This window comes from Pseudopodoces humilis, chromosome 1 (genome assembly GCF_049639895.1).
Source record: "Pseudopodoces humilis isolate 2021_Gansu_Grassland_sample_001 chromosome 1, ASM4963989v1, whole genome shotgun sequence".
Classification (NCBI taxonomy): Eukaryota; Metazoa; Chordata; class Aves; order Passeriformes; family Paridae; genus Pseudopodoces; species Pseudopodoces humilis.
In genome coordinates, this window is record NC_142200.1 from 63208752 (window position 1) to 63220655 (window position 11904).

Here is an 11904-nt window from a genome sequence, read left to right on the forward strand (position 1 = left end):
TTCGCCCAGCCTGGGGCCCGTGTAACTTCTCCGCAGGAGAGAGCGGCGGTGGAGGCGGCGGTGGCAGCCTGCGGCTGCGGCCGGGCGGGACAGACGGCAGGACGGAGGGACGGGCGCAGGAGGACGGAGAGGACGAGCGGGAACAAGCGCTCCTGCCCCGACCTGCTCGCGGCTGCCGCCGGCACCTGCCCCCCCTCCCCGCTCTGCTGCGCCCCCACCTCCGCCCGGAGGAAGCCCCCGGTGCCCGGGCAGCCCCTGTGGGACCGAGCCCAGGGCGGGCAGCGGCTGCTCAGCCGGCCTCGGGGGCGCTGCAGGGAGCGGGTCCCCGGTGCCGGGCGCTGCCGCGCCGCCCCCCCTCTCCCCCTCCCCGCGGCCGGGGGGCGCTGGCCCAGGCAGTCCCCGGCAGCTCCGCGGCTCCCGGCTCCGCCGCGCTGCCCCCGGGCTATGAATAAAGCCGAGGCGGCCGGGGGGACAGGTACAGGTGCCCGTCTCCTGCGCGCAGGGCTACGCCGACGTCCCAGCCCGCCTCCTCCAGCGGGAGGGAAACAAAGACGGCGAGAGAGGCAGGGAGAGTTGCCTGTAAGTTTAGCGCCTTTCAGTCGTGACTCGCGGAGATAAATGATAGTTTGGAGGTGCGCGCAGTTAATCACCGCCACGGCTGCCGTACAGCGTGTGCAACCCGCAGATCATTAGGTTAAATGGAGGACATTCGTGTCCTTCCAGAATCAATGCAATTATTGTTGGCAACAAGGACAACAATTGGAGTGGCAGCACTAATTTTACTAACCTGCTATTAATTATGGTGTCCCCCACGCCCCAGACGGCGTTTATAACCCGTGGAAGCAAGCGGCGCTGGCTGCTTCTGTTTTAAAACGGGAAAAGTTGGAAGTGGAATGCCTGGTCGTGTTGGAAAGTGTTAATCAGTAGGAAAGAGTGTGATCAGTGGAACTATTCACTTGAGCGTCACTCTGGTACAGGGGGTTAGTGAAGTGGCTGTGGCGCCTGGGGACCGAAGGCTCCGTGCCGCGCCGCGCAGGTACCGCGCACTGAGACATGTCTGCGTTAGCTCCCCGCAGCTCCCTGCCACGCCAGCCAGCGCAGACCAGAGCAGAGAAGCCCTGCCATGGCACAGCCATCGCTACCAGGTTTTAGCCGAAGCCTGGCGTGAACGCAGGTAAAAAATTTATTCTTTTGGTGGTGGTGCTTGTGTGTGTGTGTATGTGTGTGTGTGTGTATCTATGGAAGCGGGGGGTGGAGGGGAGCGGTGGGGCTTACCCCCCCCCCCCCACGCCCCCCTTCTCCTTCGGAGCCTGCTTTAGCAGCAAGGCAGCTGGAAATCAACTGCTGGAGGGAAGAGAAACTATCCGTGATGAATCATTTGGCTTTGTGCAATCTTTACCTAGGACAGAGGGTAAATGTATTTTAACATACGTGTGTTATTTCTTGGGAAGGGGGTGTCGATATGATATTCAGCGAGCACTAAGGTAAGGTACCGAGTCCAACTTTCTGGATTTTAAGGCGAACTTTAAAAGACAGAATTTGACCTTGCAAGCAGGAAAGTTTTACCTTCGCAGGGAAGTAAGTTGAAGCTGTCGGCTGCCAGAGAGCTCAAAGGTGGTGGTGTCTGAATGCCTGCAGGTCTGCAGCACTGGGGGTACAGGAACTTAGAAAGGAAATCTTATACGATCTTTGCTTTGCTAGTGAAAGTGTAATTGCGATGCTCTGCACTGAGCAGGTAAATGTGGGCATGTTGTAGCATCCATCTATAGCTGTAGACCAGCTGCCCAGGTTGCAGCATTTGCTTCTCTTACTGAAAAGTTTTGTGTGTGTGTGTGTGTGTATGTGTGTGTATGTGTGTGTGTGTATGTGTGTGTGTGTGTGTGTAGGTGTGCATCTAAGAGAGAGAGAGAGAAAAAGAGTGTTGGCTCCAGTTCTTAAGTGTGAAAAGTTAATAAATACAAAGAACAGAATGAGCATGTGAGGCCTTTCTGCTTTAATCTAGATTGTTTGCCAAGAGGATTGAAGACTTACAAAATGAAAGCATTCAAATGGATAGCTTTGAACAACTGATTTTACACGTAGTTGTAAACTGAGTAAATTAATTAGCGGTGCCTTCTTATGCAACTGTTCTGTTGGTCATCATGGCTCTGCCAATCCCAAGCCATGGCATGGGTTTGTGCAGGTCGGCAGCATCATCTCGCTGTCCCTCGATTCAGAGTGCAGGAGGTGCAGTTACACCTCAGATTGGCTCAGGAAAGAAAAACCAATCATATTTACTGTCAACAGCAAGTTTATGGGAGATAACCTACTTGAAATTGTTGTAGGCTGCCCTCGGTTCCACGTCAGATTCCAAATGGGCAACATGTAGATCTTCACAGCGTTTGTCAGGCGGTGTCAATGTTGCTTTAAGTCTGTAACATAAAAACAAAGCAAACTCAGCTGAAAGAGCTCGCTAAAGTCTGTTTAGCCCATAAGCAAATTCCGTTGCTGAAATATTTCCAGGAGTGGCAATAACCCCTCCAAAAGAGAAGGCGATGAAAACGCAGATAGTAAGTGTAGCTGCATTAACTGCCTCTAGATCATGTCCCTGAAGACGTCCATCAAAGCCTGAGTCCTGAAGAGGTTCTGTTTTACCTGCTGTGGCCTGTTCCAGCATCACACTCTTTCATTCTCATTCCATGTTTTTACAATAAAACTTGTATGAGCATTGGCTCCAGGTTCTCAGAGGAAAAGCTCATAACCCTGTGAGAGAGACCTGGCTGGGCTTTGGATGGGAAATACCTGCTTGCCTGAGTGTGCAGGCTGGTTCTGACCAGAAGGGAACTCTCCAGCGTTTCCTATTGATCACAGTGGGTTTTCCTTGCTCAAACTTTCGAGAAAGCTGTATGTGTTTCTTTCTCAAAAGCTGTTAACTGCATTGTACAGGAAAGGGGCTTTGACGAGGATCAATTTTTATTGCACAGCAAAGACTTGCATTTTCCAAATGCTTAAGGATATAGCCCACAGCATTAAGCGTCTTTGCTTGGATTTGAACAGTGTTACGTTGTTTATGTGCAAGAACCACAAAGGTTATTTTAAATCATTGTGGGGCTTAATGCATGTTTGTGCTCTGGCACCAAAAATTCAAGATGAAATATAATCGTGTTGAGTTTCTTATCAACAAAGGGCCATTATTTGTAGACTGTAAGTGAAACAAGACATCAACAGTGGGGGAGGATGTAATGTCAGCTTTCAGCGTTTAAGTGTTTAAGGGTATTAAGTTTTTTTGTCGCTTTTTCTTTTTGTTTGTTTGTTTTGGTGGGGGTTTTTTAATGACTGCTTTCTAGGGAATACAGATTGGAACTGACACAAAGCTGACCAGGGGTAAAGGAATAGAGCAGGCAGGCTGCAAAGAAAAATGACAAATAATTATCATGATTAATACAGGAAAGTTCAGTGGGAAAATGGGCACCAGAGTATTTGCATGGCGCAGTGAAAGACAACTGTGATATATAAATAGACAAGGACTATAAATATTGAATTTCTCCTTGTATTTTAAAGTTTAATAGACTCATCTAAATATCAAAACCTGTAGTGTACTGTGGGCCACTGCGGAGTTGACATCTGCAGTGGAAAAAAAAAAAAGAAAAAAAAAAAAGCACAACTTCAGGACATTTCCCAAACTGTAGCCTGGAAAACTAGGAGGACTTCTTCAGGCAGTTCTCCAGCTCTCCCAGCTAATTATAGTGCTTTACACCGTGCCGCTCTTGAGATAAGTGCAACTATTTTCTTCCCTAGCACCGGTGAGTTTTATTCCAGAGCTTAAACAAACATCCCCCAGCGCAATGGGCACAGGAGGCAGAGGGAGCAGCACGGAACACTGCGTGCAGACCATTGTGTAAACACTGAGTGTCTTTTCTTTCCAAACAATGCAATAGTCCGTCAGCACTCCGCATAGAAGGAAGCTGCTGGTAAAGATTCGCTAAAAGTATCATTATACCTTGGCAGCACCAGGGTATAACGTAGGAGAAGGACTAGAGAAGCCCTTCTAGAAGACAAACCCAATGGCAAAGCTATTAATATTCTCAGAAATAAAAAAAAATTAGCATTTCAGGTGACAAAAGAAAGAGCACTTTCTTCCCATCCAAAAATCAATACAGAATTCCAAACCGATTATTTATGTCATTTGATTCCCTTTCTCTATACGTTTCTCCTGGCTACAGATACTGAGCTGTCAGGATAATTTGCATGTACTGTATCTGATATCTTTTATTTGCAAACACTCTAAAGCGCCATAAAACGCCTCTCGTTGTAGTCTAACTCGATCTGAGAACTAGTATTTTCATCTGTAAATTAAAGCAATTACGCAGCAGATATTATATTATGTGTACTGTGGTCTCCAGATAGTCATCAATCACCCTCAATCGAGCTGTCAGTGTGGGCAGATTCGTTTCTGGGAGGCAGTCTTCCAGCTGGGGAGAAGAAGAGAATATCATCATTAATTAGAGTGTGACCCTGGGGCTATTCACATGTCTGAACCCAGGAAATCTCTCTGAGCAAGTCTGCACACCATGGAGCAGCGTTCGACTGCACCAGCAGCCCAGCTTCAGCCTCGGAGCTGACTCCTCCGCTTCCTCCATCCTCCGGGGGGCTGCCTGCTTGCCCTGCCCCGGTGGTACCGGCCGTCGGGGGAGAGGTGCTGGGGCTGCCAGCATCTTCCCCCCACGGCCCGTTCCCTCCGAGCATGCAGCAGAAGGGGGTTGCTGCCTGCTTGTGTGTGTGGGGGGGGGGGGGGGGTCCCAGAGCCCCAGAGGGTAGGGAGGCTGATGGCAGCGGTGGGATGGGTCGGGTAGAAGGGGGTGTTGGGAGTTTGAGATGGGATCAAAGTCGTTTTAACGTGAAAAGTCACATCGTTTCCATCATTCCTCGGAAGACCCTTGTAGGGTTTTCTACCTGTAATCACATGCCTGGAATAAAAGCCGAAAAGAAAAGCAGGCTTGCTTATCATGTGCTTTATTGTCAGCGTTAGCGCTAATTTTAACTGTTGATTAAATCTTAAATGAAGACTCAGTCGTGTGTCCCTTCATATGTCTTGTTTGTAATTGAGACTAATTATTACTGTGGGGTGGGAAGAAGCAGCTGCTCATTAATTAATTTCTAATTAAAAGTACTTACTAGCCTTTCAGTGACTAAGGAGGGTGGGGAAAATAGCTGATATAACATTGATCCTTCAGATTAAAAACATTCATTTCCTTCCCTTGCCCGCAGAAATAAATGTGTTGCAAGCAGGCGTTGCCGTTACCGAAGAGCTTCCCAAACTTTTCGCCCCTGTTAGGCAGGCTGAAGGCGATGCTGGAGAGTCTGTTTTCCATGCCAGGGGAAAGATTCCCGAAAATGAGTGTTAAACTTACAGGCAGGTTAATTTGAGTAGGTTTTGCGTGACGTCAGAGGCTCGACTCTTTTAAAACAACGTGCTTGTGTGCTGATGCATTTGTATCACTTTTCTTCTTCCCACCTTTTATTTTTCCGCCGGTGCAAAGTATTTATTTTTGCCATCACGTCTACTTGGAGCCTAGATGTAACAATTATTTCTGTGTCGTAGCTGTAGCGGGGAAGGTGCTAAAATCGCCGTACATATTTAAAAGAAAAAAAAAAGTTTAAGTTTTCATGTAAATAAATTAAATGTGGTTTTCTGCTTCGTCCTATAAGCATCTAGGGACCTGTGGTTACCAATCAATTGGTACAACAGAGCAGAGCCAGGCTGCGATAGCGTGCAGATCAGACGCCTCGCCTTGTTTCTAGATATCTGGGAGCCTCTGTACCATGTCCTATCCTCAGTTTGGCTACCCTTACTCCTCTGCACCCCAGGTAAGACTTTTTGCCTACCAACGCTAACTGATTGAATTTCAGTCCTTATCGATGCCTTCCGTCCGGGATGAGGGCGGCAGCGATCCTCTCCCGCCTGCGGTAGCGGCAAAGCTGATGCTCGCTCTGCAGCTTTCCAAGATTCCCAAGTTCTGTGTCGGGCATCAGTTTTAAAATGTGAAGAAACAGGCGGGATTTAGGATGTTTGGGGGTGATAAAGACGCGTGGGATATGATTACAGAGATGAGAGAGGTGAGAAGGAGAGCTAGAGATCCCCAACCCCCACCCGCACCCCCCCCCCCTTTTTTTTTCTCTTTCACGATTAAATTCAGTTTATCAATTAAACATGGACGTACGAAGGTCCGGCCCGCAGAAACAGAATGGGATACTCTAAACCAGCAGGTTAATAACAGATGCGTGCGTAGCTGCTACAAATCTGCAGTCAAAATAAATATGCATGAATGACTTCGAAAAAAAGGTTTAAAAACGCAGATGGGAGTCGTTGTGCTACGAGAGGAGAAAACGGTGTAAACCCCAGTCTTGTGAAAACACCCCAGGAAAAGTTAGCTTTTAAATGCAGAGGGCCTGAGGAATGTATTATAGAGGATTAAACAGACACAGTCACGGGGCATTGGTTGTTGTTGTTGTTGTTGTCTTGGAGTCGTTTTTAAAAACTGATAAGATACTTGCAGCTCTGCGCTTCTCCAGAGCGCTTCTATCACGATTGAAGTAAAATACGGCACAGGAGGGAGGAGGGCGAGCGACACCCCAAAGCTACGACCTGATTTGAAAAAAAACCCAAAACAACAAAACAAACCCAAACAAAATCCCACCAAGCCCACACACTCTGGAAACAACCGAACTTGGTTATAGTTTGAGAAGTTCCCCCCACCCCACCCTCAGCTCCGCTCTCTTTCCCTCCAGTTCCTGATGAGCACCAACTCCCTGACGACCTGCTGCGAGTCCAGCAGCCGGACGCTGGCTGAGACGGGGGCAGCCGCCTCCGCCCAGACCCCCGTGTACTGCCCGGTGTACGAGAGCCGCCTGCTCGCCACCGCCCGACACGAGCTCAACTCCGCCGCCGCCCTGGGGGTCTACGGCGGACCCTACGCCGGGCCCCAGGGCTATGGAAACTACGTGACCTACGGTACCGAGGCTCCCCCCTTCTACTCCTTGGTAAGCCGCCCCGGGGGATGCTCTCTCTCTCCCTCCCTCCCTCCCGTCCCCGCGCTCCCCCCGTGCCCCCGGGGGCGGAAGGACCCCCTCCCCGGGCGGGGGCAGCCCCGGGCGCTTCTCCTCGGCCCCGCCGTGCCGCACGGCTCTCCCCGCGTCCGGCCCCGCCGTCAGCGGCTCTTCCAGCCCGGCGCTCGCTCCTCACGGTAACGCAATTAAAAGTCGCGCCTGACGAGCTGGCGGTCGAGTGCGGTGGGCCCATCCGGGCCGGCAGTTTAGGGCGACTCACACCCAGGCTTGCAAAAAAAAAAATATGCCCTCTTCCCATACAGCGTTTTTTTTGTTTTGTTTTGTTTTTTGTTTTTGTTTTTTTTTTTTCCCTCCCTGCACCGTAACAGCGCGAGTTAATGTCCCTATTGATGTCGCTGGGCACCGAGGGGCCCCGGGAAGGTCCGTCGCGCCGGGACGCGGGCGGGGGAGCCGGGCGCTGTGCCGGGCGGGGGCCGGGCTCTCCCGGCGGCGGGGCTGAGGGCGGCGGGCGGTGTCTCTTGCAGAACAGTTTGGATGCGAAGGACGGGAGCGGCTCTGCGCATGCGGGCATCGCCCCGGCGGCTGCCTACTACCCCTACGATCACACCCTCAGCCAGTACCAGTACGACAGGTAAGCGCCATCCCCTCCCCGGCCCCGCTCGCTGCCCACCACCCTCGCCACCCCCTCCCCGCCATCGCCTCCCCGCCCCGCCCCGCCAAGCCCGCCAACCTGCCTCCTCGCCGCTCAGCATCTCCCGGCTCCAGCCATGCCGCCTCCCCTTCCCCACACCGACACCGGGTCCTCCGCCCCCCGGGCGGGCGGGAGCGCGGGGGGCGATCCCTCTTAACCGGGGCGGTAATTACCTTTCCCTGCTCGGAGTCAGGCTTGGGCATCCCCTGTATATTTATTAGTTTTAAACCAGCGCAAACCCCCTTACACACCGTTCCCAGCTCAGAGGCCCATTGGGCGCCAGTGACCTTTCCTGGAGGATGTGCATTAAATATTCAGTCGCAGCCCAGTGTCATCTGCGTTAGGTTCCTACAATTTCAGGAACAAAAGGGTAGAGGAGATTACTAATAAAAGGAGTAAGAGGAAATATATTTCTATTAACACTTACACCCTGGGGTCACCCAGATGAATTTTGTTTGGGAAGGACTAATAAAACGAGAGGAAAGTGGTATTTCTATGAGTTTGCAAGCTGCTAGGATTTTCCTGCTGCCCGAAATGTTGACATTGACTTTACCGCAAATAAAAGCAGGCGATTCCTTCCATCTTTCCGCCACCACCGCCAAGGCAAGAGCGGAAATTTGCATTGCCCGCTGCTGCTTCTGCTGGCTGAACCCTTCCTTCTTGCTTTCCTTCCTCGGCCTGAATTCTCTAGGCTGGTCTCCCTCATAAAGCTGAGCTATCCTCATCCATGTCCCCTCTCTCCGGTCCAGCTGCCCTCATGGGTGTGCAGCAGGCGAGCGGCCGGGACCGGAGCTCTGGGACCCCACGTCGGGCAGGTGCGAGGGGGGCGAGAGCGAGGTGTCACATCCCGGGGCTCCCCTGTGCCTGCAGGTACGGGTCGATGGACGGCGGGACGCGGAGAAAAAACGCCACCCGAGAGACGACCAGCACCCTCAAGGCCTGGCTGCAGGAGCACCGCAAGAACCCCTACCCCACCAAGGGCGAGAAGATCATGCTGGCCATCATCACCAAGATGACCCTCACCCAGGTCTCCACCTGGTTCGCCAACGCCCGCCGGCGGCTCAAGAAGGAGAACAAGATGACCTGGCCTCCGCGGAACAAGTGCTCTGACGAGAAGCGGCCCTATGAGGAAGAGGAGGAGGAGGAGGAGGGCTCGCAGGAAGAGGCGATGAAGAGCGGGAAAGCCGAGGGTACCCTGCTAAAACCAGGCACTTAGCGGTGCGGCCGCGGGGGCTCGGCCGGCAGCTCGCCCCCGGGGCGGGCCTCGCTGGTGGGGGCGGCCGCGGGCCTCGCTGGTGGGGGCGGCCTCGGGGCAGCGCGGCGCCGACAGTGACCGTGTGTCTTGTTTTTGCTGTCCCTTCCCCCGCCCCCGCCCCGCAGAACCCACGGGCAAGGAGGAGAAGGAGCTGGAGCTCAGCGACCTGGAGGACTTGGACGCCGCCGAGTCGGAGAGCTCGGAGTGCGAGTTGAGGCGGCCCTTCCCGCACCCGCTCCCGCATCCGCACCCGCTCCCGCTCCCGGGCGGCAGCCACCCCCCTCGGGCCGCAGAGCCCCCCGCCAAGATGCCGCCGCCGCCGGCCGCCGCCGGGGACGACGAGGAGGAGGAGGAGGAGGAGGCGGCTGCGGCAGAGCGGGCGCGGAGCTGCCTGAAGACGGCGGCGGAGGAGTGCGGCCCCGACCCGCTGGGCGCTCGGCAGCGCGGCTGCGAGTCCAAGATGTGCTTCCAGCAGGGGCAGCAGCTGCTGGAGGCGAAGCCCAGGATTTGGTCCCTGGCGCACACTGCCACCTCCCTCAACCAGGCCGAGTACCCCTCCTGCATGCTGAAAAGGCCGGGGGGCTCGGCCGCCGCCGCCGCTCCCGCCCCGGGCAGCGTAATGGACAGGCACCAGGATTCGCCGGTCACCAACCTCAGGAACTGGGTGGACGGGGTGTTTCACGATCCCCTGTTCAGGCACAGTACTTTAAACCAAGCCCTGAGCAACACGACAGTTTCCTGGGCTACCACCAAAGGAGCCATTCTGGAAACGGGCGCCTTGGGACGCGCGGTGGGGAACGGCGCCAACGTGCTCAAGGGGCAGCTCTCAAACCTGGCCCACCATGACTCAAACAAAGAGTTTCTGGCGTTTCCCAAATCAGGAAGCAAAATGTTTTGTTCCTAACAGGCTCGCCGAGGGGCAAAGGACTTTCTAACGCTTGAAGAGTCAGCTACACTGAAAAAAGACTTGCAAGAGTTTAAATTTAAATATAAAACTTTTTCTTCTTTTTTTTTTTTTTTTTTTTTTTAAGCAAACAACATAAACGAGGATTTAAAGTTCAGTTTGCTCAGTTCGAAGGAAAGACTTTGCTCATTGCTGTTCTGAACATTTTCTCCTGGCTGCGACTTTAAGGGATCAATGTCGTGAAAGTTATTTAATTCCATGTCCAAAAAGCACGTACTATAGTGTAGACCTACCTACTTAAAAAGTTTACATCCGAAAGTTTACAAACGGGAAATTTTAATTCAGATTTAATTTAAGGCATGCCGACATTAGTTATAAAGACTTTTCGAGAGTTTTTCCTCTTGATTTCCTTGTTAGCATATAATTCACAAACAGCACTTCTACTAAGTTTACACCTACCGCACAAATTTATCTTGACAAAAAAAAAAAAAAAAAGAATATGTTAAAAGGTATGCTCACTCCAATAAATTGTCTGTTTCAGAGGTAACACAAGTGGTGGCGTTTTGCATTGGGCAACAAACAACTTCTGTGTTTCAAATTCCCCCTCGGAGCCGATCCCGGTAATTCCAAGGACTGTCAACAGGCTGCAGGGAGAGGGGAAGAGAGGCTCAGCGCTGCGCTGCCGCGGGACTGAGGACGGACCCCGGGAGGCAGGCTGAGCGCAGGAGGGATGCTGGGCTGCGCTCCAAGCCGGCCGTGCCTCCGCGGGGCAGCGCCGGGCCCCGGCCGCCTCCCGGGCCGACATCGGGGACGCCGGCTGTCCGCCGAGGCCCGGCGGGGCGGGAGCATCCCCCCTTTTCCCCTCCCCTCCTTCCCGAGCTGCGGGCGGGCGGGGGTCGGCCCCCAAGGGCCGGGCTCTGCCGCGGCGTCGCCTCCGCCGTGCGCGGAGCAATTGATTCACATGGAAAATTTGATCTTTTAAAGAACCGTTTTAGCTTTCCAGCTCCTCTGCCAGTGCGGAGAATCGCTGATCCGCCATGAATATTTCAGCACTTCAGTACAGATGCTTTACCGTTTTGACATTAAATAGAGTGCAGCCAACAAAAAGAGAGAGGGAGGAAGAGCGCTCTCGACGTGTGATTCAGGAGCACTCGCAGCCAATTTACCACTTAGATAACAGGCGCTTAAAATATTTCATTTCCTTCCCCGGAATGGGAACAAACTTTACTGATCCCCGGACCGGGAGGCAGGGGAAACTGCTGGAAAAGAAACTGCGAGGCGATAATAGACCCCGGCTTATCCGGGCCGGCCTAAAGCCCCTGAAGTTCGGCGCCCGGCGCAGCGGGGAAAAACCGAGAGCACCCGAAGGACCAAACTGACATCGGGACAAGCAGAAGAGCCTTCCTTGCCTCCCAGCATTCTCGCCCATCCCAGCCCAGAGGCTCCCCGTCAGTCCACCCCCCCCCCCCTTCACAATACATAAATAAGAATACAATAAAAGGGAAAAATATATAAAGGCAACCGAGAAAACACTCAGCCAAAATATAACATACTCCAGCCTGCGAAGTTTCTAGCGAGACCTGTTAGTGCAAGGACTGAATAAAGGAATCCAGGTGCGGAGATCAGATCAAGCCCTTCCCCTCTCTTCGAGCAGCCGTAATTGGATTGTATCCAGTCATATTCCCTGTCATTGTATTGACTTTCGCTCTCTTGGATGATATTATCGAGATCACTGAACCCCTCTGCTGATCTGGCTGTCAAAAGGCTCAGACAGGAGCCCCCGGCCTGGAAAACGTGCATCAGCCGAGATAATTTGAAGTGAAATTTTCATTTTGACAGTAAACCCCTCAATTTCTAAAGGCTCTGCACCCGGAGAGCTCGGTGGCAGGGGGAGGCTTTACAGAAAGCCCACGTCTTAAACTGAAAAGGGCAAAAGAACTCGAATTAGTTGTAATAGATAAAAGGGCAAAAATAAAGAGTCAAGGGTACTTGACAGTAATAGCGAAA

The 11904-nt window shown here is 52.7% G+C and overlaps 1 protein-coding gene across 4 annotated transcripts; it reads left to right on the forward strand.

Annotated features, from left to right (window-relative positions):
* The first annotated feature begins 460 nt into the window (after positions 1–460).
* On the forward strand, positions 461–10413 carry IRX4 (iroquois homeobox 4). Of its 4 annotated transcripts, XM_088057987.1 has the most exons (7): positions 461–579; positions 1067–1174; positions 5689–5847; positions 6769–7020; positions 7572–7678; positions 8609–8928; positions 9119–10413. In XM_088057987.1, exons 3-7 carry the CDS (start codon positions 5803–5805, stop codon positions 9895–9897), a joined length of 1503 nt encoding a protein of 500 aa, XP_087914113.1. In that variant the 5' UTR covers positions 461–579; positions 1067–1174; positions 5689–5802; the 3' UTR covers positions 9898–10413. The 4 variants fall into 4 exon arrangements, with proteins under 4 accessions (XP_087914113.1, XP_087914110.1, XP_087914122.1 ...); XM_088057984.1 differs by lacking the exon at positions 461–579 and having other exon boundaries at positions 623–1174; XM_088057996.1 differs by lacking the exons at positions 461–579; positions 1067–1174 and adding an exon at positions 1310–1411.
* Positions 10414–11904: the final 1491 nt, after the last annotated feature.